The 24,378-nt window shown below is 41.2% G+C and overlaps 3 protein-coding genes across 5 annotated transcripts in view; all 3 read right to left on the bottom strand.

The window, feature by feature from the left end:
- LOC126398543 (interferon-induced protein 44-like) overlaps positions 1-6,080 on the bottom strand; it is a 13,618-nt gene extending 7,538 nt beyond the window's left edge. The window contains exons 1-4 of the mRNA XM_050057973.1: positions 5,999-6,080; positions 3,066-3,104; positions 2,905-2,932; positions 2,547-2,742 (exon numbers count right to left, since the gene is read on the bottom strand). Coding sequence (XP_049913930.1) covers positions 2,547-2,742; positions 2,905-2,932; positions 3,066-3,104; positions 5,999-6,080 — 345 coding nt within the window. The remainder of the gene's footprint in view (positions 1-2,546; positions 2,743-2,904; positions 2,933-3,065; positions 3,105-5,998) is intronic.
- A 3,104-nt stretch (positions 6,081-9,184) lies between these two features.
- Positions 9,185-17,174, bottom strand: LOC126398304 (claudin-20-like). Of its 3 annotated transcripts, none has more exons than XM_050057526.1 (3): positions 17,113-17,166; positions 11,371-11,408; positions 9,185-11,011 (listed from the first exon to the last, which is right to left on the bottom strand). In XM_050057526.1, the coding sequence occupies exon 3, from the start codon at positions 10,921-10,923 to the stop codon at positions 10,087-10,089; it is 837 nt and encodes a 278-aa protein (XP_049913483.1). In that variant the 5' UTR covers positions 10,924-11,011; positions 11,371-11,408; positions 17,113-17,166; the 3' UTR covers positions 9,185-10,086. The 3 variants fall into 3 exon arrangements, with proteins under 3 accessions (XP_049913483.1, XP_049913482.1, XP_049913481.1); XM_050057525.1 differs by lacking the exon at positions 17,113-17,166 and adding an exon at positions 11,513-15,578; XM_050057524.1 differs by having other exon boundaries at positions 9,185-14,064; positions 17,113-17,174.
- A 3,798-nt stretch (positions 17,175-20,972) lies between these two features.
- The window catches only part of LOC126398245 (rho guanine nucleotide exchange factor TIAM2), a 62,675-nt gene continuing 59,269 nt past the window's right edge, over positions 20,973-24,378 (bottom strand). The window contains exons 23-24 of the mRNA XM_050057420.1: positions 23,988-24,075; positions 20,973-23,600 (exon numbers count right to left, since the gene is read on the bottom strand). Of these exons, the coding sequence (XP_049913377.1) occupies positions 23,024-23,600; positions 23,988-24,075 (665 nt within the window). The 3' untranslated portion in view covers positions 20,973-23,023. The remainder of the gene's footprint in view (positions 23,601-23,987; positions 24,076-24,378) is intronic.

Consider the following 24,378-nt stretch of genomic DNA (forward strand, 5'->3'; position numbering starts at 1 on the left):
CACATAAATCTGACTATCATCAGCATAACAATGGAAGGAGATGCCATGCTTTCTAAGAATGGAACCCAGAGGAAGCAAATACAATGAAAAAAGCAGGGGCCCTAAAATTGAGCCCTGTGGAACCCCATATGACAGAGGAGCAGAGTGGGACTCAGAACCAGCAAGGCTTACACACATACAACCATAGGGTGGACTGGTGGGTGGAATCATATAACCACAGGGTGGACTGGTGGGCGGAGTCATACAACCACAGGGTGGACTGGTGGGTGGAATCATATAACCACAGGGTGGACTGATGGGTGGAGTCATACAACCACAGGGTGGACTGGTGGGTGGAATCATACAACCACCAGTGGGGATTCTTGTTGTAATTTTGTCATAGGCCTCTGCCAAATGTCCTTGATAGTTTCTTTAATCATATTAAGTTTACCTCATCCAGTTTTTTGCCAGGTTATAGTTAAATAAAAGTCTGATTGACAGCATTAAAGTCTTATCCTAGTCAACGAAAACTTTTTTGAAGAGAGATTATATTGAACATTTCAGTAAATCTAGTCTAGCCACGGCCAATTATTTTGTTATTTTAGTCCAACTTTTTTCACATGAGATCATACCTTACAATCGTACCATATCATAACTTATCTGATGAAATAATAGATTTAATGATTAGGAATGCAACTTTACTCCCATTTGTTTGTTACTGCATTATGCTGTTAATACAAACTCAACACTTACTCTGTTTGTTTCAAATTCAGAGCCCTCTGAATTTTGAGTGGACAGAATCCCTTAATTTCTTGACAAGGCTTTTATTGTGAAACATTTGCAGGAACATAGTGAAATATTCGGGTGACAGCAACTTGGGCTAATGCATCAGAGTTTGTTTGAAGTGAATCAAACGGTGTAAAAGCACCCTAAGGCCATGTTTATACGAAAACGATCTGCTGTAAACAGAATCGTTTCTCATTTTTGTTTTGAAAAAAGTTCTGCGTTCAGACGGCAACGTTTTAAGAGCAATCACCGTGCACACTGATCTGCAAAAATGACCAAAAGCGCTGTCGTACACATGCCAGGCCAGTAGTTGGGGGTGTGACTTTGTAATGAAACAACAGGCGCCTGCGCACACACGCTTCCTTCTACAGAGCTGTGATGTATAAACAAACAAAATGGCAACAACAGGCACGTTTGTCTGGACGGACGACAAAGTGGAGTTGCTACAGTAAATCTACACTTTGCTGGAGAAGCGCTGATAAATTCAACAGGCTGAGCAGCACAAGCAGAGCTCGGGAGGCCGCCATTGTTGTTGTGATGGTCGACTTTCTCACACATGCCTAGTGACTGGAACCGTAATGCATGTGCGAAAAGTCTCAGTTTTCAGAGGAACTGCATATTGCAAGTTTACATGACAATGGAGACGGTGCTGATTCCAAAAAGTTGCACTCTGGAACCTGTGTTGAAAACGTTGCGTTTTCAGGCACCCAAAACACAACTGTCGTGTAAACGATCAGTCAAAACGTGCCTAAAGTTTAACGTTTGTGGTTGAAATCATCATCATATTAACAGGACCTAAAAGTCAAGAGAATGTCTCTGCCTCCAGGTCCTTAAAAACTTGGGTTACATCTCATGATTAAAGAAAGAACATTCAGAATAATCAAGAACATATTAGAAAGGATTCCAAACATTTCTAATGACCTCACTGAGAAGTAGAAGCTGTTTTAATAGATTAAACTTAACCACAAGTTAAAGGCAACAGCTGCAGAGTAGCTGATGTTGTACAGTTTCCTGTGGTAGCTGAATTTAACAAACAGGAAATCAGTGAAGCCTCTGCAACAGTCAAGGCTTCCTGTCAGCTATGGGCGTTAAGCGCTCAATGTGCAATCGCTGTGTCACTGCTGCACTGGTGGACTGTTCTGCTGTTGTCTTGATGATTTGTTTTTTCCCTCATATAATTTTCCTTTGTCTAAACATCACTTAGTGTACAGTGACATCATGCTGGTGTTGAAAGAAACCTTGAGTTTTGTTACCTGCTTTGACAACGTTGCAACAGCTGGTATTATTTTTACCGTGTGTGTGTGTGTGTGTCATGGTGGAAAAATGTGGTCTCAGTAACACCAACTGTAGTGGGAACCACCACTGTAGTTTAAAGTATTTTGGCAGGTATTTATCTGTCTGTTTATTTGTCTGTGGACAGATTTGTCAACATTATAGCGTCACAACCGTGCAAGATGCAGTCACGAAACTTTACAGGTGTGTAGTTGAGATCAAAATTGAGATCAAAGATGGATGTGGTCAACACAAGGACACCAGAAGTAAGGGGGTTCCACTTTACACCCCTGGCCCACATTTGCTGGAATGATCCCATCGAATGATGACCTCTAGTTAAAACACTTTATCTTCCACTGCAAAGGCAGAAACCTCTCAAAGACACTTTGTGACTCTTGGTTGGATAGTAAAACTAATATGAATAACTTTCATAAAAGTTTGCCAAGTTTTATGTGACATAATATATACTGAAATGTTTTCTTCTTCAACACATCAAAAGTTCTTCATACCTGTTTAGTGAAACTGTCATGAGAGACGTTGTCCACCAGGGCCTGTGCGTACATTCTGCCATTTAGGACACTGTGGACAGAGTTGATGAAACTGGATTTTCCAGCTCCAACTGGACCATGAAGAAGAATCCTGAGCTGCTGGCCTACAGTCTGAGGTTTGTAGTTCTGCACATACTGCAGAGTGCTCTGGTTGTCTCTGCTCAGATAAACCAAAAATTATGGCACGCAGACTGAACTATTATACAAACTTTACATTTTGATGCCCAGATGACACACAGCAAATAGGAAATTAATCAGGAGATCATCAAACAAGTAAATGTGGGCACTTTGTACAGTGAAAATTAACAGACACACTCACCTCCAATTTATTTCTCTCCATGGTTCCACTACAAATGACACATGTATGACACGTGGTAAGATGAGACGAGATTGTGAAAAAATAGTCATGAAACAATGTGTAATCTTCCATAAATAAAGACTAGATTGTTTTGTTTTTTTTGTTTTTTTTAAACAGCTTACTTGGAGGTTCTTCAACTTTGGATGGTTCACCTCCCATGACTGCAGAAGAAAACATTTCAATACACAGTTAAACTCTTGAGTTCATATTTCAATGTACGAGTGAAACTCAACCATACAAATCAAAATTATACATTACTGGAAAAACTACTAAGTAAATAAAGACAAAAAAAGAACAGCAACTAAAACATATCACTTAAATTGAAACTAAGTCACACTGAACAAAAAATTATAAAATGATGAAGGTTTTTAAAATACAATTTATTTTGTCATGGAAACATAAGGGGTTACAATGATCATATTTTGTTCATTCTATTCCACAATAGGAATTGCATTTAGAACAAACTAATCAGAAGTCCAAACAAACACGCTAAACCCTCAGAAGTACGAATGGGTGCGCTTCGACACGTGAAACCCTTCCTCAGCATGCACAAGCGGAAGGGTTTCACCCGAAACGTTCGTGTGGCAATAAACATTATAATTGTAGTGCTGTCCTGTACCCTTTTGTACAGTTTACAGTGAGGCTCAGGAGCCACAGCTGAGAAGTAAACACTAATCTTTTTAATCAATGATTAGGTCATCACTGCACTCAAACTGAAGATGTGTTCAACAGCATACAGTTTATGTCTTAACAGTGTCGTCCTGATGGGACGCTGACATGATAAATGTTTGGGGAGAACTAAAAACACCTGACAGTGTTACACAGTCCAACACATTATCACATAGCTTAATTCATGACGTTGACAAATTCTGAATCAACATTTAAATGCAGCACAACTTTTTATTTTTGTGTACATATCTGTTGTGTGAGTCGTGCAAGAAAAATGTGTCTGCCAATCTCACAGCAGCGTAATAACTAACGGGACTATAAGGTAATCGGCCTGACAGACAGAACTAACACTGCTGTCAAGCTGTTATAAAGCTGCACCAGAACCAATGACGAGTAATAAACACAGTGTAGTGAGCAGACGACAGAGACGATGATATTGAGGCTGTTCTGAATCGACACGTCTTCTCAGTATCGCCCGACATCGTAGTTTTTTTTCACTCCACTATTAAAACCCTGACAAAACCAGTGTGTTGGCACGGTTACACACCAGTGTGGACTTAAATTGACATGAGATTCAGACGGATATGTTGGTCTGTAGTTATTGGCGAGGGAAAACTGGATCCCCCCTCACTGATGGAAATTAATTGGAATGGACGTAATGTCAGACTGAAGATGGAAATGGAGTGTAACGAGTTGACAATTCAGTCTGATATCAGGAAATCCAACTTTGATACGTCCTCAAATAGAAAAGAAAAAAACTGACATGTTGGGAAATACATTCTTTTAATTTTTAAGAGTAAAGTGAGAAGATCAGTATGTTTAGTACAGAAAGCTGAAAATTTAGCAGCTAAGAAGACACATATTTCCCAAGAGTTGGTGGAGAACAAATTAAAGCTAAAGGAAGTGGACCCAGACTCACCAAACTACTCACTCACCAAAAACTCACTAAAACCAGGAGCCCAGTGAAAGTTTCATTCAGACATGTTTTATTTTTGAACTGTTAAAAACACAGTGGTCATTATTTATCTGAAATTTATCTTTTCAGCTGGTTTGGATCAAATACATTCAGATTTTTTCAAACGAATGTTAAAAAAAACACATTTGGTTTAAAGAGTTTTGTTCCAAGACGACAAACACTGCAACTGAAAATGTGACTCTCACCCCTTTAAACACTTTTACTTTTTATTATTTATCAGTGAGGTGATGATGTTTAAATATGGAGTTAACTTTGTCTTAGAAAAGAAACAAAAAACTGGTTAGCTAGCATTTGGTAGTCTCACTAGCTGACTGGTGAATAAAAACCTCGCTGACATTCCCAAAGTTAACTCCATATATTTGTTTTTACTGAATCAATACACTGAATAAGAAGTTGTGTCCTTTCGTAGCCCTTATGAGTTATTTTTCTTTTTTTTTTACAGGAGCTGTGAATCTGCAAAAAAGTAACAAACAACACAAACATTTGTCACTATTAACAGTCAAGAAACACGTGATGATTTTTTTGTGTTTTTCAACTGAATGTTGATTCCCAGTTTTTCATTTATCAATGTAAAAGTAAGGAGCAACTAATTAACTAACTAACTAATTTATTATGCTGATCTGTTCTGTACGACATCTATTGCACGTCTGTCCGTCCTGGAAGAGGGATCCCTCCTCAGTTGCTCTTCCTGAGGTTTCTACCGGTTTTTTTTCCCCGTTAAAGGTTTTTTTTTGGGGAGTTTTTCCTGATCAGCTGTGAGGGTCATAAGGACAGAGGGATGTTGTATGCTGTAAAGCCCTGTGAGGTAAATTGTGATTTGTGATATTGGGCTTTATAAATAAAATTGATTGAAATTGATTGATTGAACTTTTGAGCCAAATTTGTTCCTTATTTATTTACTGAAGCCCTGAGAGGTGAGATGCTTTTTTTTTGCAGGTAATAAGTTTATCTCCTACATAGGATGTATTATCGATGAGATAGATTTAAGGTAGTGCCGAATGATAGCAGGCAGTGAGTCTTTGAGCTGTGAGTGTTTATTTTCGGAGGATTGAGACAGCGGAGTAATGGGCGTTTGTTGTGGGATAACAGCTGCCGGAGAAATAGGATTTCGGTCCAAGTGGATAGTTTTCGGACGTGGACTTTGGAATTTGGGGGTGTAGGAAAAATGGGCAGTCCACGTGGGTTCAGCGCAGCCTCTGAGCATAGCCAACAGTTCTCATGGACTGTTCGTACATTTTCTTACGAAAAGTAATGCATCCAAATTTGTACATATCCCATGTATTTTGAAAGGCTGTGATCACGTGACCAGTGCACTAATGGAAGCCGTCCCGAATGGTCTTTCAAGGAGGAAGGTTGAGGCGGTGGATGAGTCACGAAAATATGGACTTGGAGACAAGCCAGTGCCCTCACCACTGTTGCTCATGTTGGAGCGATGTCTGCCTGTGGGGGGCTCCTGCCAGGAGGGCTGAGCGGGAGCCTTCGGAGGCTGCATTACGATTAGGATACTGCATGTGCGGAGACATTGGCAAACACAGCAGTTAAAAACAAAAACAAAATATGAATCTCTCTCTGTCTCTTGCTCGCTTCCTCCATTGCTTAATAAGACTACATGTGCGGGTGTGGGAACCTAGACACTGCAGATCTGCGGTTCTTGTGCGTAATGTGAAATAGATTCCTGCCAGCGTCACGACTTAGCTCTGTTGTGTTTACACTGAAGATCTGTAGATAACTGAGAAGATAAAACCATTTGTTTATGTTACATGTGGCTGAACATTTAATATCCTTTGTATCATGCAGTTGGTGCTTCATTCTGCACAACTGTCTCACTCTCAGAACAGATTCATTCAGCCTATAAGTCTATAAGTAGGAGATAACAAGGTACGTATGTAAGAGATAACACATCATAAGATGAGCGTAAACTTACGTTTTTCTCACTGAAATTGTAATTCCTGCACTTCTTCACCTTTGTATTGACTTAAAAAGGTAGATGTCCCAGTCTCAAAGATCTTTTTCAAGACGACATCTTTGAGACCAGAACGTCGACCTTTTTTTAAATGGATGGTGAAGAAGTGTGTATGGGAAGTTTTTTATTGAGTTGAGTTTTGATCCCTGCACCACTATATGCGCAGGAGGTGTGTGTGTTGTCTTTGACTCAAACTTCGGTTTTAGTCAACAATGCCTGCAAAAAATTAGTTTTTTCATGTTGCCTCTCAGGGCCATCTTTTTTATTTTCTCAATTTAGTTCAGAACAAACCACCTCCACATAAAGTAGAGAGAAAAATACAAGTAATGTGAATGTATGTAAAGAAAATAAAAACCATCACAGATTAATTAGTAAATTAAATATTGATAAAATTAAGCTGTTGTATCTTAAAAAAAAAAACATTCAGGTGCTCTGGCTTTGGGTTGAGAAAATGGTGCAAACCTCTGTTTATTAAGCGTTTTAAACTTTAGCTCATGGTCGAAATTGTCCAGTTGTTCATCTTCCAAGAATGATGTTGTTAAAATAATGAAGGGGTGTGGTTTGAGTCCAAAAACAGAAGAAGCAGCAGAGTTACAGAACACAGAAATGATTCTGTTGAAGCTTTTTTGTCTTTGTGCCATGCTTAGATTTTTTGTTTTCTAGCTGCTGGAGTTTTCTAGTTGAGCCTGAATGTCCTGTTTTCTACATTAATGCATCACCGTCAGGTCTGACAGTGAACTGACGCAGCAGCGCTGACGAATCGACTCTATTTTCACTTCTGAATCCTTTTTTTTTGCAGGTTTGGAGCTTTTCCTGAGAGGCAGTGTGGGCGTTCAGCTCAGTGGTTTCTTTCCTTTTTATTTCCAAGAAGCGTCGGCAGGTTTGAGTGACAGCTCACCTCAGGTTAGGGGACGAACCGCCCACCAGTGCTGAGGACTGTCCGGTCTCCATTAGGGTTTAAGTTACATCCTGAAATGACTGGATGTCCTTTTCACACAGCTGAAGGAGGAGGGGTGTGTGTGTGTGTGTGTGTGTGTGTGTGTGTGCATCCAACCATGGCGAGAGGATAATGGGAAAGCAAAGAGCATCATTACCTCTCTCCACGCTGCGCTGCACCTCTCGCCTCCCCCCGAACCACTGGGAAAAGACGGAGTGGACGCCGTCATTTTGACACTTTGGATCTGGACTTGTTTTAATCTTCACCTGTGCTCTGAAAATGGTTTTATTTCTACAACAGCAGCTTTTACTGAATTTAATCTGTGAGCATCTAAAGCACTGAGAGCATGCAGAGAGTTCAGAGCCGAACCAAAGCCGACATGACAGGAAATAGTTTAACAAATTTAAATGTGACGAGTTCGTGGGTTCCTCTGTTTAAGACACACTTTAAGATTGTGTAACAAAAGTCCAACAGGACACTTTTAAAAAGGAAGAAACTCTTTTTTATCAAAGTTTTATCAAGATATGGATTCAGCCCTCAGGCCTGCACACAATGAGCTCTGTGTGTTTTCCTTTGTGTCAGTTTTTACTTTTGAAAAATGAAACTCAAACAACTTTTAAAGTGTTGAGGGTTCACAGCTGATTTTAGAATCTCTATCACATTTTGAGTGTTAAGTTTTATTTATTTATTTATTCGTACTTTCTATTTGCTTTCTTTACATAAAAAAAATATTTTTTTTCATATATAGCACCGACTGTTAACAGATATCCTTGACCCATGACAGGAGTGACTTCGACCACCGGGGGCACCAAACACGTTAAATATGAACTCTTGTTTTTTTTCTCTTCTCAGTCATTTTTGACATCGTGTCCCAGCCTGCTCTCAGTCCCAGGATGTCTAATATTGATGCTTTGTCACGCCCCTCAGCATCTGATATCAACACTCGAGTCACCCTTCAGCGTCCTCATGAGACGTACCAAGTTTTAACTCTAGTGTAAAACCATCGGTAGCAATACTTGTCGCAGGACATACTGATGTTAATATAAAAACTGAGAAAGTCTGTGCAGGGTGGGGGAGGGGAGATCGATGGGTTAAACAAATCTGGAGTTTCAACCTGAAGAACGCAGTTTTTGTCCCGTTTGAAACCAAAAATCGATGTTTTGACACAACGTTACGCAATTTACATACTGTCGTCATCGTGGACAGATGTAACAAATTTGCATAATGTTACGTTATGTAACAAACGTGCTTACTTTAACTCAAAACATGATCTTTTTTCTAAGTTGCTTAAACCAAACTGTGACCACAACATTAACCCTGTGTTAGCTGTGTTAGCTGTCTGGTCTGTGCGTCACCATGAGACTCTGAGGGGTGTGACGGTTGGTATTTAATGGCGTGGGATGAGAACAGGTTGAGTGCGCAGCATAATAACTGCTCAAGAAGATTTTTTAAACGTACTTTTGTTTTATGCAGGGCTCCCACAGTCCTGGAAAACCTGGAAAAGTCATGGAATTGTCTTGTTCTCCAGGCCTGGAACAGTTGTTGAATTATTAAAACCCTTTAAAGTTTAGGCGGCTTTATTTTCTGTAGCTGTTGATGTAACGTAGCTCTAATATGCGCTGATGCAACCTGGTCTCACTCTGAAGTCATCAAAAACTGGCGCCCGGCGGCGTCAGGGGGAAACGTGGCGGGACAACAACAGTTCAGAAGTGAAGAACCTTCTTGGATGAGAGGTGAAATGTCTTCAAGAAACGCAAGTAAGTCCCGTTGCCTTCAATATGGCACTTTAGATCTTTTCATTCAGCCAATTTAATGTAGTTATGACAGTAATGACTTAGAAATAAAACATTTCAAATAAAACCAAACTTTTAATTCTGGGCTTTCTGAGGCCCCCCCCACTCACTGGGGCCCTGGGTAATCAGTGACCCCCCCCTTTACAACACCCCCGTCTGGTGCAACGAGCTCCAACTCTGACTGTTTATCAACCTGCTTCAGTAAATGGAATTAATACCAATAGTTAATGGCACCAGTTAATATGAATAATATTTGAATATCTAAGTTTCTAAAGTGCTATAAAAAATCAGAAAGTGTGTCTTAAAGTCACAATATATCCTCCGTTTGTGTACTTTTTATTTTTCTCAAAAGAAATCTCTACAATATAGATATTGTTTAAATTTTACCGTGTTTTGTATATATTTGGTTTGTGGGTTTAAATCCAGCTCCCACCCTCAGAGAGCTTTGGTCCGGCCCTGTGTGAGAAGGCAGACAGCGTCTACAGCTGCAAACTGATGGCTTTTTGATTTCAGGCAGAGCTCAGATTTTCTCAGACCTTTGGTTTGGGAACGCTGCGGCAGTTTGTAAAGGATTTACAGTGTTTGGTTCCTGTGCAGTTTTTTTAAGCTCCTCTTTTTATCTCTGAGCTCCTGTTCTCTGCTTCTCGTCTGGTTTCTGAAACATTTGGCTGAATCCACAATCTGTCGTCTTCAACATTTGGTAATTATTCCCCCTCAAACACACCTCCCCCAGCACACCTCCCCCTGACTATGAGCCAGAGAGCCTCAGCTGAAAACTCCACATTTCAGCGCTCAGCTGGGAGGATTAAACGTACTCCTGGAGGCTGTAGCTGTCCTTGATGTCTTTTGGAGGGAGTTTGGAGGGAGACGAGAAGACTCTCTGCTGCTGATCCTGTTCGGGTTTGTCCTGAGGAGGTTTCTGCTGCTTCACTTCTTCCATCTGCAGCTGAACCTTCTTGTTTTGTCTTGTTTTCGGCTGCACACGTTCAGTCTGCAGCTCCCGCCTCCGCTGCCCATCTCCATACAGCACAAGTCCGTCAGGGTCAGAGGAGGGAACATAGTCTGGTCGTCTTGTTCTTTTTCCAGGACATGACAAACAAAAGATGACCCCTCCAGCCAGGAGGAAGCCGGCGGAGAGAAACGTCACGCACAGAGCTCCTCCAGGCTGATATTTACTGCTGTCCGGCAGATCCGTGGTCAGAAAGGTGGTGATGACTTCATTGGTAAACCAGGACGCGGGGACCAGGACGAGGAAGCTGGCCAGGATAAAGCAGCCGCCTGCAGCGATGGCCGTGTGCCCCTTCGCTCGGTGGCTGCCCCCCCAGCGGGTACATTTAAGCCCCAGGGAGGCGAGGCAGAGTCCAAACAACGCCACGAGGCAGGACAGAACCATGGCGGCCCGTGTGGTCTGCAGATACGCCGGCAGCGACAGCACTGAGTTCTTCATGGTGCAGCTGAAGACGCCGGAGCTGTACCAGACGCAGTCCATCCACAGCCCCTGCATCTGTGAGATGGGGGTCATGATGCTGGACCACACGTTGATGCTCACCTTCCAGTTGGGTAGCAGAGTGGCCACGGTGGTGCCGAGGACGCCCAGAAGCGCCAGGGCAAACGCCAGGATCTGAATGGCAGCGGGCAGCATGGCTCGGCCCCCCCGTCCAGCTCTGCTCCCTGTTGGCGTCCCGGACGGGTCCTGACAGCAGATAATTCCTCAGCGCAGCTCCAGCGAGCTGCAACCAGAGGAGAAATGAGAATTGAAGTGAGCGTGGGAGCGTGACGGACGCACAGCTGAGGCTGCTGATGCGTTTTTCTCTGTTTGATTTGCGAGCATGTGTGAGCGCGCTGATTGCCTGCGTTAGTTACTCTGCAGCTGATGTGGTGATCATTGACACTCAATTATGTCCATTTAAAGCTGCAGCGTCCTCTGGGTGTACCCCCCCACCCTCCAGAGCTGCTTTTCCTCTGCAGGAAACATTCACCACAGAGGAAGAAGTAACAGCTCCGTCAGACTGAAGTTATTTATCCAGCATTTACACATCTGCACCCAGAGGACACGTGAAGAGAAGTTGTATGAAAGCTGGAGTCTTACCTGTGTTGTGTCTTTGGCAGCGTCTTCTCAAGTGTCTCCTGAGGACGAAGCACACAGAAGCAGTGTGAATGAAAACAGGGTGTGAGGGTTAACAGCCTCTAACTACCCCTCCGCCTCCCGTCTCCTTGGCAACTGTACATACAGTTTCATCCCATTCTGCGTCCTGGAAAAGATGCACCAGGCGTCCTCTTTTTTTTCCTCCCTCTGAATGGAGGAAACCTCCGTACCAACAAAACTGACCGAAGTCTGGTTCAGGAAGCAGGTTTTTGTTTCTAACCTGAAGGTCACGGCTCTGCTGAAGGAGCCGCAGAGCAGCGCTCTTATCTGATGAGTTGATGGCGGGGTACGACAGAGCAACGCCGCAGAAATGGTTCTCTGTCGCCTTCGGCCAAACAAAAGCTGACGTTCACCTGAAAATGATTGTTTCTGATTGTTGGATTTTGTTTTTGTGCTCTCACTTTGGTGCAGAAAGAGTTTTACGAGCACTTGAAAATGCGGCACTACATCTTAAAATGATGGCTGATTATTACTGATCATATCTGCTGGTCAGAGTCTTCGCCCAGACGACAGGATCATTTGTGTTTTTGAAACAATCAACATGAACCAGCGGGTCGTCGTTTTGGTCCTGGTTTGGTGATAAAACCCGCTGAGCTGTTCTTTGTCCAGCTGCAGTGTGGATCGAGGTGTCGCCCGTCATGTGACTGTGTGAAGAATCGCCCACTGCAACACGGTGATAAGCGTCCGCAGCCCGCCCACCCATTCGGCTGTGATGGGACCCAGCAGTCAGTCAGTCAGTCAGTCAGTCGGCAGCAGCCTGTTATTATGATAATCCTCCAGTGTGGCTGTTATCAGCGTCAGACCTGCACAGACACGAGCAGCTTCACCCAAACTGGGAACAATACACACAGTTTCTCCCAGTTCCACCAGCCAGCCGCCCCGTGGGAAAATACCAGCTTAAAGTCAGTGTGAGCGTCACTGCAACCATCAACAGTCATTAGCTCATGTTGCTGTGTTCATACAGGAGCTCATAACAAATAAGAACTCAGTGAAGACGACTGTTTCCCACGGAGCGATGAGGTCATCATGTTCGCCAAACCAGGAGTTACTGCAGCTTTACTGTGCACAGATTTCTAATGGAGGAGTGTACGCTGGTCAGAAACTGTTTTGGTTTGAACAGATTGTTTCATCTGCAGGATTTCAACACGTTCTCATCCCAACACGTCACATATCAACACGTTGTCAGTGCTGTTCATGTCTACGTGTGATGCGCCAGGTATCCTCCTGCAGAGTTAGGGTTAGGGTCAGTTATGGCGTCAATTTGTTACGTGCATTGTGTCTTTTCAAAATACACTTTCTGCTCCTTAGATTACATCGTTACTGGCGGCGTATCACTCCGCAGTGAAAGGTGCCTTTTTGTTTCAGTGTCTGAAATCTTTGACAAAGCGACGGTATTTGACGACTTGGGAACAAGAACAGGCCGAGGATAAAGGCCTGAAGAGGTCAATGTGTTCAGCGTTAGAGCACAAAAACTCTTCCTTTTGTATTTGGTATTTATTCTGTTCTGCCAGTGTTTTGTAGTGAATTGTTAACTTTATATTTGTTAATTATTTTGTTTTGTGTCTGAATAATCCCATAAAGGGTCGGCGGTGCTGAAATGACCAGACACAAAAATAAACCATTCATTCATTGTTTGGCCTTTTCACACAGGAAACCATATATAAAATCAATCACATACAAACACACTAAAAGATAAATAATTAAAGTCAGAGTCAGCAGTGTGTCGTCACAGTGATCACAGACCTCTTCAGAGTTGAACTATAATCAGTTAATAAATCAATACATCAAAAGGAACGATTGTAAAACCATCAATTAAATTAGCATTTAACCAAAGAGCAGCAGCAGCTCTCATTTAATACAGAATAATATTTATTATTAATATTATTCATTTATGTTTTCTAATTGTAGAACTTATTTAACTGCTTGTTGTTAAAAGTCATTTTGTGTTTGCAGACTTCATTTAAAGACCAACAGCAGAAAACATAATTAAATTATACAAACAATTAATAAAAGAGTTCCCTTACTTTAAATGTTCTTTTTAGTGTTTCAAACTGGTGAGATTTTTCTGTAAGACGATAAATGATGTGAAGTAATATGTAAATGTTTTTGATTAATGTGACAGTAGTTAGAGTCTCATTTGTTTCACAGATAACATGTTTAAAAACTAAATGTTTTAAATAAACTGAACAGTGAGAACGCTGCTCTCTTTCTGTTTTTAAAGACATGTTTTCTTGTTTCTCTGGAGGTTGATTGTTGTCACTGTGAATCACTTTGCACAAATGTGTCGGCCATTTTATTTTTGTAGAAAGAATATTTAGAAGTCTAAATTTCTAAAGTCTGGCCTGTTGTGTGTCAGATTTAATGACTCTGTCGTCATTACAATTTGCTCCAAAAGACAGAAAAAAATAACGTGAACTGGAACTAGTTTGATTCGTAAATCTCAGATGTCAGAGTGTCCTTGAACGCACCAACAGGAAGACTTTTCCCAGCAGCCCCTGCTGCTCTGAACTGCATGTTGACCATAATAATAATGTCACTTTAAAAAATGACTAAATTAAGATACAGAGGAACAAATGCTGACTGTGATGGATCGTCTCTCTGCAGGCTGATTCTCACACCGATGAAAACAACGGCAGCCTGGAAGGAAAGAAGTCAGTGTGAGAACTGAAGGACAATCAGCGGGGACGCCGCACCAACAGTTACCTTTATGATCTGTTGATTACTTTTTGATAAATTGATTGATTGAGTTTATAAATGATCAGAAAACAGAGTTTTTCTAAAATGACGTCTTTAAATGTTTTTTAGGTTGTTTGATTAAAGATTTAAACGAATAGTTAATAATAAAAAGTGTCGGCTGAGAGATGAACTGAACAATAATCAGCTGAATTATTAAAAACTGTGGTTTGTTCCTTTAAACGTGGCGTGTAATAACTCATGTTGAGGTGCTGACATGTTCAGTTTGTCCCACTGAACAGTTTGTATTAACATCCAGCTGCTCCTGTTCACTGATGTGAGACATGGCGGCAGCGGTCTATTAGAGTCAGACTCTGGAGGTTTGAGTCGACGCCTGCGGGTCTCTGCAGCCTGAACAGGGACAGAAACGTCCTGCTGCTGCTGCAGAGGACAGACGGAGGACAGACGGAGGACAGACGGAGGACAGACGGAGGACAGACAGAGGACAGAATTTTAATCTTTATATTTTTATTTTTATTTCATCATATGAAGAGGAAACTGAAGAGAAGATTTATTTTGGTGCAGATTTAAATGTTTTGTTTCGGATCGTTTGTAGATTTATTTATTATTTTTTCTTTCTTTCTTTCTTTATTTGGTTTTATTTTGTTTAATCTTTAATTCTTTGTTAGGTGTCTTGTGTCATTTTTTTATGCTGGGTTTATTTTCTATTTAGTTTTTCAAATTTCTTGTGGGATTCTTGTTTGACTTGGTTTTGTTTGTGTATTTCTGTGTTAAGTTTCTTTAATTTAATCCTAAATGTTTTTCTTTAATTATTTAATAGTCCTTTGATTCATATTTATTTCTGATGTGTGTTCATTTTCTGTTTTTTAAAATATTTTGTTTAATCTTTATTTATGTTTCTTGTGTCATTTTAGTTTTTTGCTAGTTTTTTTAATCTAATTTTTAATTTCTTGTTTTTTGTTCCACTTTTAACATTTTGTTTTTCTTTTGTTAAGTCAATTTCTTCTTAATTTCTTTGTTAGTTTTTTGTTTGTTTTTTAATTCTCATCATTGGTGTAAACTGGCGTCATTTAAAATATATTGTTGTGTTGTTCAGTTTAAACGTTTAAACTGTAATCTTTAATTTCTATATTTGTTTGTCAGATTTTCACATTTTGTTTCCTTTAATTTTTTTAATAAAGATGTTCTTTAATTTTTCAAATTGTTTAAATTAAATGTTTTTATTTATTTTGTTTTTTGTTGTTAATCACATCAGTTTGACTTCTCCTTATTTAGAAATGTAATAAACATTATTACACATTATTAAACATATTTAATTTTAAGATAAAATATATATTGTTTTAATTTGAAGGGATTTCTTGCCTCATTACATTAAATATCAAAGAAGAATAAGACGACGTTCTGCTGCGACACTAAGACAAACACATGAAGAAGTCGTCCCTTCACACAGATGAACTCCGACTGACTCACTGATTCTCTTTGATTCAATACGACTGAAATTAGCTTCACATTAGAGCAGACGGTTTGACCTTTNAGACAGGAATATAAATGAACTGCTTTATCTCAGCTGAACACACACACACACACACACACACACACACACACACACACACACACACACACACACACACACACACACACACACACAGTGTGTTTGCCTCTTTATCTCCTGCTGTGTGTCTGTTATTGATTTATTTTTCATTTGTTCATTTTACAGCCTGATATTTAGATTAAGAGAGTACGGCATCCCGGAGGGGTCATAAAGAGAAACAACAACAACAACAACAACAACAATAATAATAATAATAATAATAATAATAATAATAATAATAATTGTTGTTGTTGTTGTTGTTGCTCTCATTTTAGCATAACTTAATATTAGAGCCAAAGGTAATCTGCAGATTTTTTTTTTTTTGCTAAAAACGTGATCGACAGTAATAATTTATGATAACAGCTGTTTTTGAACCAAAATAACGTCACACAACTCATTCAAACCTAAAATGAGCTCCAGCAGGCTGAAAGAACGACTGAGTAGATTTTAGAAGAAAACTTGAATCAGAAGTTTGATTTGATCCTGAAAACGTCATGAAAACATGTGAACAACAAACTGTGGGACACACGGCCGTTAAAACTGAAGCTTCAATAGAGAGAACAAACATTAACATCTGTTAACAGTAAATCTGAGTTCTGACATTTCTTCTCACCACGCCGCTCACTGTGACTTTAATGCTGACTGAATACAACACACGACACATATGAAGAGGAGGAGACACTGACGACACTCACACTGATATACAGATTCTGTACGGACCTGTTCATCACCTGCACGTCATCAGTGTGACTGTGGATCACTTTGTTGTAATGTGGTTTTATTTTGATCTTTGACTAAGATTTATAGATTTGAATCTTTATTTATTTCAGCACACAGAAGTTAAATATTTGTCTTGTTCTGCTTTAGTCTTATTTAATCTGTTTCTGTGTGAGAACAAACAGTTTTGTTCCTTCAGTGTTCATGAACTTGACAAAGCTGATCCTGAAAAATAAAGTTTTCTGTTTCCTTTAAATTTCCTTCAGTTTGTTTTACAGAATAACTGATGTAAAAACTTAATTTCAGTTCATCAAAACTTCATAAATGTCTTCTTCAAACATCCAGCTGACCCAAAGTGCCGAACAAAGAACAAAATATATGATATGATATTAACTCCGGGACATGAACCAGCAGAGCACATCACACTGATCAGCTCAAAGGAAACATGAATCATATTTGGACGCAAAAATAGCTGAAAGAAAAAATTCAGACCATGAATCTTCAGATTCTCCGAAAATTCCAGATTAGTTTGTTTATGAAATAAATAATCATAAATAAATATGAGACTGTTAAAAGTTTAATATTTTTTCATCTTGTTTCTTTTCACAGTAACAAAACATCACTCAGCAGGTTAAAAACTGTGAACATGTGAAACATGAAAATATAAAAAAACTAAAACTCACCAGCCGACAGACGTGACAAGTTCGTCATCCTGCAGTTACTGCGAGGACACACACACACACACACACACACACACACACACACACAGAGCCTGTCAGGTGTGTGTAAATGCAGATGTTCAGCACATTCCTGCTGTTCAAACACAACACACAGACTGTGTGTGACGGGGGGGGGCAAACAGCAGCCCGCGGCCTCCAACAAACACAGTGGACGTCCTGACGAACACTTCCTGTTCAGAGTTTACATCTCAACTCTGATATGTTTTATAAATCTACTCAACGTATCCTCACAGAACAGTTCATATGATAACCAACAAAGTAACGCCCCACGAGTGACATTACGTCGTAGAGTTACGTAATAAACATAAAGTTCTGGAGGTTAGGTTTAGGAAAGGAACAACCTGGTCTCACTCTGAAGTCGTTGAATACTGGAGCTTGGTCGGTGACGTCTGGCGTCAGACACTGATGATGTCCGGACTCTTCCCAGCTCCTCCTGGAGGATCCTGAGGTGTTCCCAGACCAGATGAGATCTATAATCCCTCCAGTGTGCTCTGGGTCTGCCCCGGGGCCTCCTACCAGCTGGACCAGGAGGACCCTGATCAGATGTTGAACCACCTCAACATGAAGACCTTGATGACTTCATATTTGGACAGTATGGGGATACCGGGGCCTCCCCTGGAGCTAGACCTGTTGGGGAGCTCGCCAGTGAGCGTCTGGTGGCCGGGCCTTACATTTTGACCACAGCAGCATGTCGCTACAGTTCTTCCTCTTTGAGGGGGTCTGCCTTTTGGTCCGACAGCCCATTGTTCCGACCATATTAAACCCATTGTTCCGAAGTCCCGTCGTTCCGAAATCATCATGATGCCCTGTGGTTAAGGTCTGGTTAGGTTTAGGCACAAAAACCACTTGGTTAGGGTCAGGAAAAGATCATGGTGTGGGTTAAAATGAAAAAGAAAGTGACAAACACATAAGCCGTGAGCCTGCTCCGCCTCAAGCCTTTCCCAGCTGACCCAGAGCCGGTCGCGGCGCACCATCAAGGTAGAAATACGCCCGCCAGGAGCCGTTCAGCACCGCGGAGAGCTCCCCACACAACCCAGACCCCAGAGTTAATAACAGGAGGTTATGGTGTTTCACTCTCTCCTCTCTATGACACTTGGATCTCGACCAGTAGCCTACTTTTGTTGCGTTTGCTGATCCTCTATGGTACACAAATACAGTATAGCCTAGTATAATCACATATCGGAACAACGGGATGTCGGACCAATGACATGGAGCCCTCTTTGAGTTAGCTGCTAACGGCTAACTGCTGCTTTTTAAATCTCCCATAGTGGGTCGCACACATAACACGTCGTCAAAACATCACACCTGTGCTGCCGCCTGTCCCATTTATACCGACAACTCTGTCCCCTCATTCTGTGATTGTGCCTTTCATACAGAGCGGTGAGGTGAAATCACAGCCTGAAATTCCCTCCTTGAAGAGGCAGCGTGAGAGGCTGAACAGCAGCTCTAGATGGGAACATTCATGTTTTCATGTTGGCTGCTGTAGTCTGCAGCAAACAGCGTCAGAGAAACGATGACTTGTAACATGAACCTGTTTTATTCAGTGGTTTAAATCAGGTGTGTTTGTTTCTGAGAGGAAGAGACCTGTGAGGATAATTCAGCTCCTCAACAATCACCACTGAAGGAATTCTGACCAGGAGCAGTTTCAGCTGGTTGTAATCTGTAATCTGTAATCTGTAATCCTCACTGATAGACGTCACTAAACCCTGCTGAATCTGACACACTGGATCTTAAAAGTCTTTCATGTTCTCTCCTGTTTGTTGGTAATAAAATGTGTCTGTATGTTTTAGACTGTACGTAACGATGGATACGGCCGCTGTCATCTCGCCCTGGTGATGTCATCGAGAGCGATGGCGGGGCCGTCACATATCTGCGAGCAGGGGCCCATCATCTCACGATCCGCCCACAGATACAGCCAAGATGTACGGACAGAAATAATAACGACAGGCTCTGTTGTTCCTACAGGTTCTCTGTCATCATGTCTGTTCGGACATTAAACACAGATTAGATTATTTTATCTGTTATAATAAAACACTCTTTAAAAGTCTTAAATAAAAAACAAGCTGATGACAGTGAATAATGACGAAACTAATGATGCAGATTATTAACGTGTTTCCTGTTTTCAGAGTCAAAGTGTGTGTGAAGGTTTTTTCTTTCTCCTCAGCGCAGCAGTTACTGTGGCAACAAGAGCTGAAGAGGGACACACACACACACACACACACACACACACACTTTCATTTCTTTTTTAAAATGTCTTTTCTGTCCGAAACAGAACGTTCGGAGCATGCGGGGACTCTGAGGTCTGAGGTGAAGTTAAAATAAATTAAAAACATAAATTACTTCGTACACTAACGTTCCTCAGTGAGAAGATAAACACAAACCTCCTCTTTGTTCTCTTTTGTTCTTTCGTTCAGAAAAGTGTTTTCAGTCCGACGATGAGGAGACAAAGACCCAACACACATATTCTTGTACTTCTATCTTTGTGAGGACCCTCGCTGGAATAATGCATTCCTCAGCCCCTGACCCTAACCTGAACCGCCATGACCAACGGCCTGACCCTGACCCTGACCCTAAAATTAAATCTAAACCCTCACACAGGCCCTTGCAGAAGTGAGGACTGGTCAGGATATTCTGGTCCTCACTATGTAGCATGTACAAGTATGCACACTCTCTCTCTCTCTCTCTCTCTCTCTCTCTCACACACACACACACACACACACACACACACACACACACACACACACACACACACACATGGTGTATAGCAGCAGTGAGTAAAATTAGTATAATTGTTTTTTGGGGACCAGCTCATCATGTGACTGGTTCAAACTGAAACACAACAGCTGTTAGATTCTGATGTCACGAGGTTCAGTCTGTTCTTTTAAAGATCAGTTAAATCTGTTAATACCTGACATCATATTCTGTGATGAGGAGGAGGAAGAGGAAGAACATTTGTTTTCTGTCGTCAACACACCGATCAGCCAAAACATTCAAACCACTGACAGGTGAAGAGATTTTGATCGTCTTGTTACAGTAAGATGTTCTGCAGGGAAACCTTTAGTCCTGATGTTCACATGGACGCTCCACCCACCCACGAGCTCAAGTCTCCCCAAACCACAATGTGATCCATCGTCTGTGGGTCGTGCTTCACCAACGCCACAGTGCCAGACACCACAGGACACCCCCAGAGGACCTGTGACCATGACTCGATGGATCAGAGACAAGTCCAGACCAAAGAGGGACGTCTGGGATCCTCCTGATCAGCCACCAATCAGCTGACCTGACCGCCGGGCGTCAGATGGACGGTGAAATGTGTTGTCATGATAAACATACATCTATCTATCATGTAAATACATAGAACCTGTATTTTCAGTGATTTAAGTCAGTAAGGAAACTGTTGTACTTCCATTTAAAGGTTAGCCATGGCCCCCCATGGCCTTGGGCCGGGGTCATCTGTACCCTTGGGACTGGTTCGACGTAAAACCGTCTCATGGTGGAGCGAACTGAGACAAAGACACGCCCACTGCTGATAAAGATGATTAAACTCCAGTAAATATTTCGTGCTCATCATGAAGCTTCATTCATCTGCTTCATCTCAACATCTCACTGTCAAAGCCAAAGAGAATAAATTAGTTTCCCAAAAATGTTGAACTGCTCCTTTAAAGGTTAACCTTGGCTCAACGAGCTCATTATCATAAACAAATATCTCAGATCTCTGAATTTAAAATCCTGTTCATGTTTTGACTGATGAGGACACAGAGAGCTCAGAGAGCAGAGTTTAAAGTAAAATAAACCTCGTTAAAACACGTATTAAATATTCATTTATTGGAATTAAACAGCATCAAAAGTCGTTAAAAAGATGTACACAAATATTTAAGAAAATAAATTACCAAATACTTTAACAGTTAATAAAAAACAACTCGAGTTACGTTCATCAAAAACGAGACACTGTCTGCTTCGCAGTGTTTCAGTCACACAACAAAAAGTATAAATACAAAAACTCAAAGTCTTTTTGATTCGATCCAGCAGCTCCGAACGTTTTTCCTCCAAACTGCTTTTGTCAAGAAAATATCTGTTGAACAGAAAACTACGACGGAGAAATAAACTGTACACGAAATACATTTACAGCACGAACACGACGACACGATGCTAAAAAACACTGACGCGTTCGTTCAGGCAGCCGAGTGCAGCAAATCACTGAAGAGTCCGACGTTTGTCTGTTTCTGACTCCTGGAACCAAAAATCCTCATCTGACAGAAGAGACGTCCCGACAGCGAGAGATGAGAACTGAAATGTACAATAAGTTTCCATAGATCCATCAGGCTTGTAGCTTCATCCAGGAAATGTAGTCCAGTTAAAAACAGTACTGAGCTGCAGATATTTGTGTTTTGAAGTTTTTGAGGGCACTCGTGATTTTTGAGTCTTTGGTCCTTTGAAAACGATTAAATCCACCGTGTGATTTCTAATGTTCAAACAGAAAAGTTTTCTTTATAGTTCCCATGAACAAAGAAACAAATTTCCTCAAAGTGGTTTGTGGATTAACTCCAGTTTTCATCCTGACACACGAACGAAGCTTCTGGAGTCTGCTGACAGAGTTTTGGAGCCACTGGGAGGAAAAAAACATTTCAGGATAAAGTTGAAATATTTTGATGAAAAAGTTGAAATTTTGTAAAACAAGAAAGAAGTCCGACTTTAAAAAAAAAAAAAAAATCTCAGTATTATAAGAAAAAGAAGAAATTGTGATGTTTCAAGAATAAAATCAATTTTTTTTACTTTCAGGAGAAATGTCAGATTTTTGGAAATAAAATTCATCATGTTAAGTTAATAGAGTCGTGCAGGAGTCCTACAACCTGGAAATGAGTTAGCATGTTAGCATGTTAGCACTTCCTGTTTCCTGGTCTTTAAGTGTGTTTTGGTTCGACGTCTGAAATAAGGTCTGTGAATGAGTTTCATTTTATAAAAAATAAAAATGTCATTTTAGGAGGAAAAAAGTTAATTTCAGAGAAAAACTTGTGATGTTTCCAAAAAAGATTTAAGTCAAAATTTTATGTGAAAAACATTTCAAGATTTTTCGAGAATAAAATTCACCCTTAATAAAGCTGAGGCCAATAAAGGTGCATTTTTAGGGGAAAGTGTTGATATTTCAAAAATAAACTAATTTTCTTTTCTTTCTTTTTTTTTGAGAAAAATGTAAAAGTCAAAGAACTGTACTCATCAATAATGACATATTTTCTTTTTATAAAATTATATTTTTATTCCAGTAATATAACTTTTCTCTCAAAGTTATGTTTTTTTTGGAACTTTTTTGTTTGAATGTTTTGATTTCATTTTTTAAATCTGTCACAGTTGAGTTTAATCAAACTGTGTGTTTTTACCTTTCAGTGTAAAAATCTCTGCCGCAGTCATCCACTCACTGTGATGTGATTTGTGTTGTTGATTTATTTCAGGAGCTTTAATATCGAATGACGCAGAGAACATTTAAAAGAAGAAGAATCTGAAATGCTTGAATAACACTTGAGGAGCCAGCGTCTCCTTTCACTTCACATCTCCAGAAAGTTGTGACGCTGACTGATCCGGTGTCACAGTGGGCTGGACTTCATCTACTGGAAGAAACTTCATTTATTTCCAGAGGTAGAAATGAGCCAATCAGACGGCGTTATATTCCAAATGTTTTAGACAAGATTTATTCCAGACGTGTGAGGTCTTGTAGCGGTGACAGTTAGCTCGTCAGTCAGCCGTGTGTTCGTGTTCACGTCCGTATGAATTCTTCATGATGAGTTGATTCATGAGAACTTCCAGGTGATGGAGGACAGACGGTTCTGGCGGCAGTCTCCTCCATGTTAGCACGTTAGCTTTAGCCCTGTAGCGTGGGAACAGCGGCCTTCTGTGCGCCCAGCACGCTGTCGTAGAAACAGTCCTCGTTGATCATGGAGCTCATGCTCTGAACGCTGAAGTCTCTCTCCAGCAGGCTGCTCAGGTCCAGCACTTCTCCAGGACTTCGCTTCAGACTGGAGCTCCGCCTCTTCTCCTTGTCGCTCTGAGACGCCGCTGCTCCTCGCTCCGCCTCCTCCTCGGTGAAGTTGAGCCGCTGCAGCTGAGCCTCCAGCTCGCTGGTCAGGGAGCAGAGTCTGGTCCTCTTCCCTGTAGGGTCGGAGGCGGCGTGGCTCGGCAGCAGAGGCTCCGAGCAGGTGTCACCCAGGACGGATCTGCCGTCGGGTCGGCAGCTCTCCTCCGGCTGGTGGTGATGGTGATGATGATGATGATGATGAGTCATCCTCTGGGTGTCAGAGCGACATCGCTGCTGCCTCCTCCTCCAGGAGCTGCACCTCTCTGCCGTCGACAGCCTGGTCCTCCTCAGGGAGCCGGCGGGCGCTCGGTCTCTGAGGAGGGAGCGCAGAGCTCGCAGCACGCTGGCCTTCGTCTCCAAACCACTGAAACACAAACACAACAGCACGCACAGCGCCGAGTTATTCACATTAATAATTCATCAGCTGACTAAAAGACATCAGGAAACCGTGACATCACAGAGGTCCAGAGTCAAATGTGACGTTGTCAGATGTTTTGTCCAAAACTCAAATATATTAAATTCACTGTGATGTCATTTAGAAAAACTGAAACTTCTCACAGGACGAAATAATTCATAACAAGTGACTGAGTATGAAAGTAGTGTCCAATGAATCATCTGTCAGCTACTGATCAACTATCAAACTGAACTTAACTCCAACATGAAAACCTTTAAACTGAGTCCAACACAATGATAATAATAATAATAATAATAATGTGATCAAACAGATTGATTATGAATAATAAAATGTTACCTGCTGCAGAGCTGAAACACCGTCTCTGGTCGTCCCTCCACCTCCGACCTGCAGTGAACCAGCTCCCACACACACTCATTCTCTGAGCCTGAAACACAAATATTCAATAATTGACCTCAGTAAAAGTACACACACACACACACACACACACACACACACACACACACACACACTCTTCATGTGTCAGGTCAGTCTCAGTATCTGCAGCGCCTCCTGCTGGACAGTCACAGACAGACAGTTTCTGCTCTTATTGTGAAAAAGATCAAACTCCTGTGAGGCGTTCAGGTGACATTCATTCATTCATTCAGTCATTCAGTCACCTTCAGAAGGTCTGTGTTGTGATATTTAAACGTGTCCAAAAACCATGTCTAACAGTCCGTGTGTTGGACAT

The sequence above is a fragment of the Epinephelus moara genome, chromosome 12 (assembly GCF_006386435.1).
Source record: "Epinephelus moara isolate mb chromosome 12, YSFRI_EMoa_1.0, whole genome shotgun sequence".
NCBI lineage: Eukaryota > Metazoa > Chordata > Actinopteri > Perciformes > Serranidae > Epinephelus > Epinephelus moara.

What these genes read in the sequence shown, in the direction of transcription:
- LOC126398304 (XM_050057524.1), bottom strand. Translation starts at nt 10,923, where the DNA reads ATGCTGCCCGCTGCCATTCAGATCCTGGCGTTTGCCCTGGCGCTTCTG.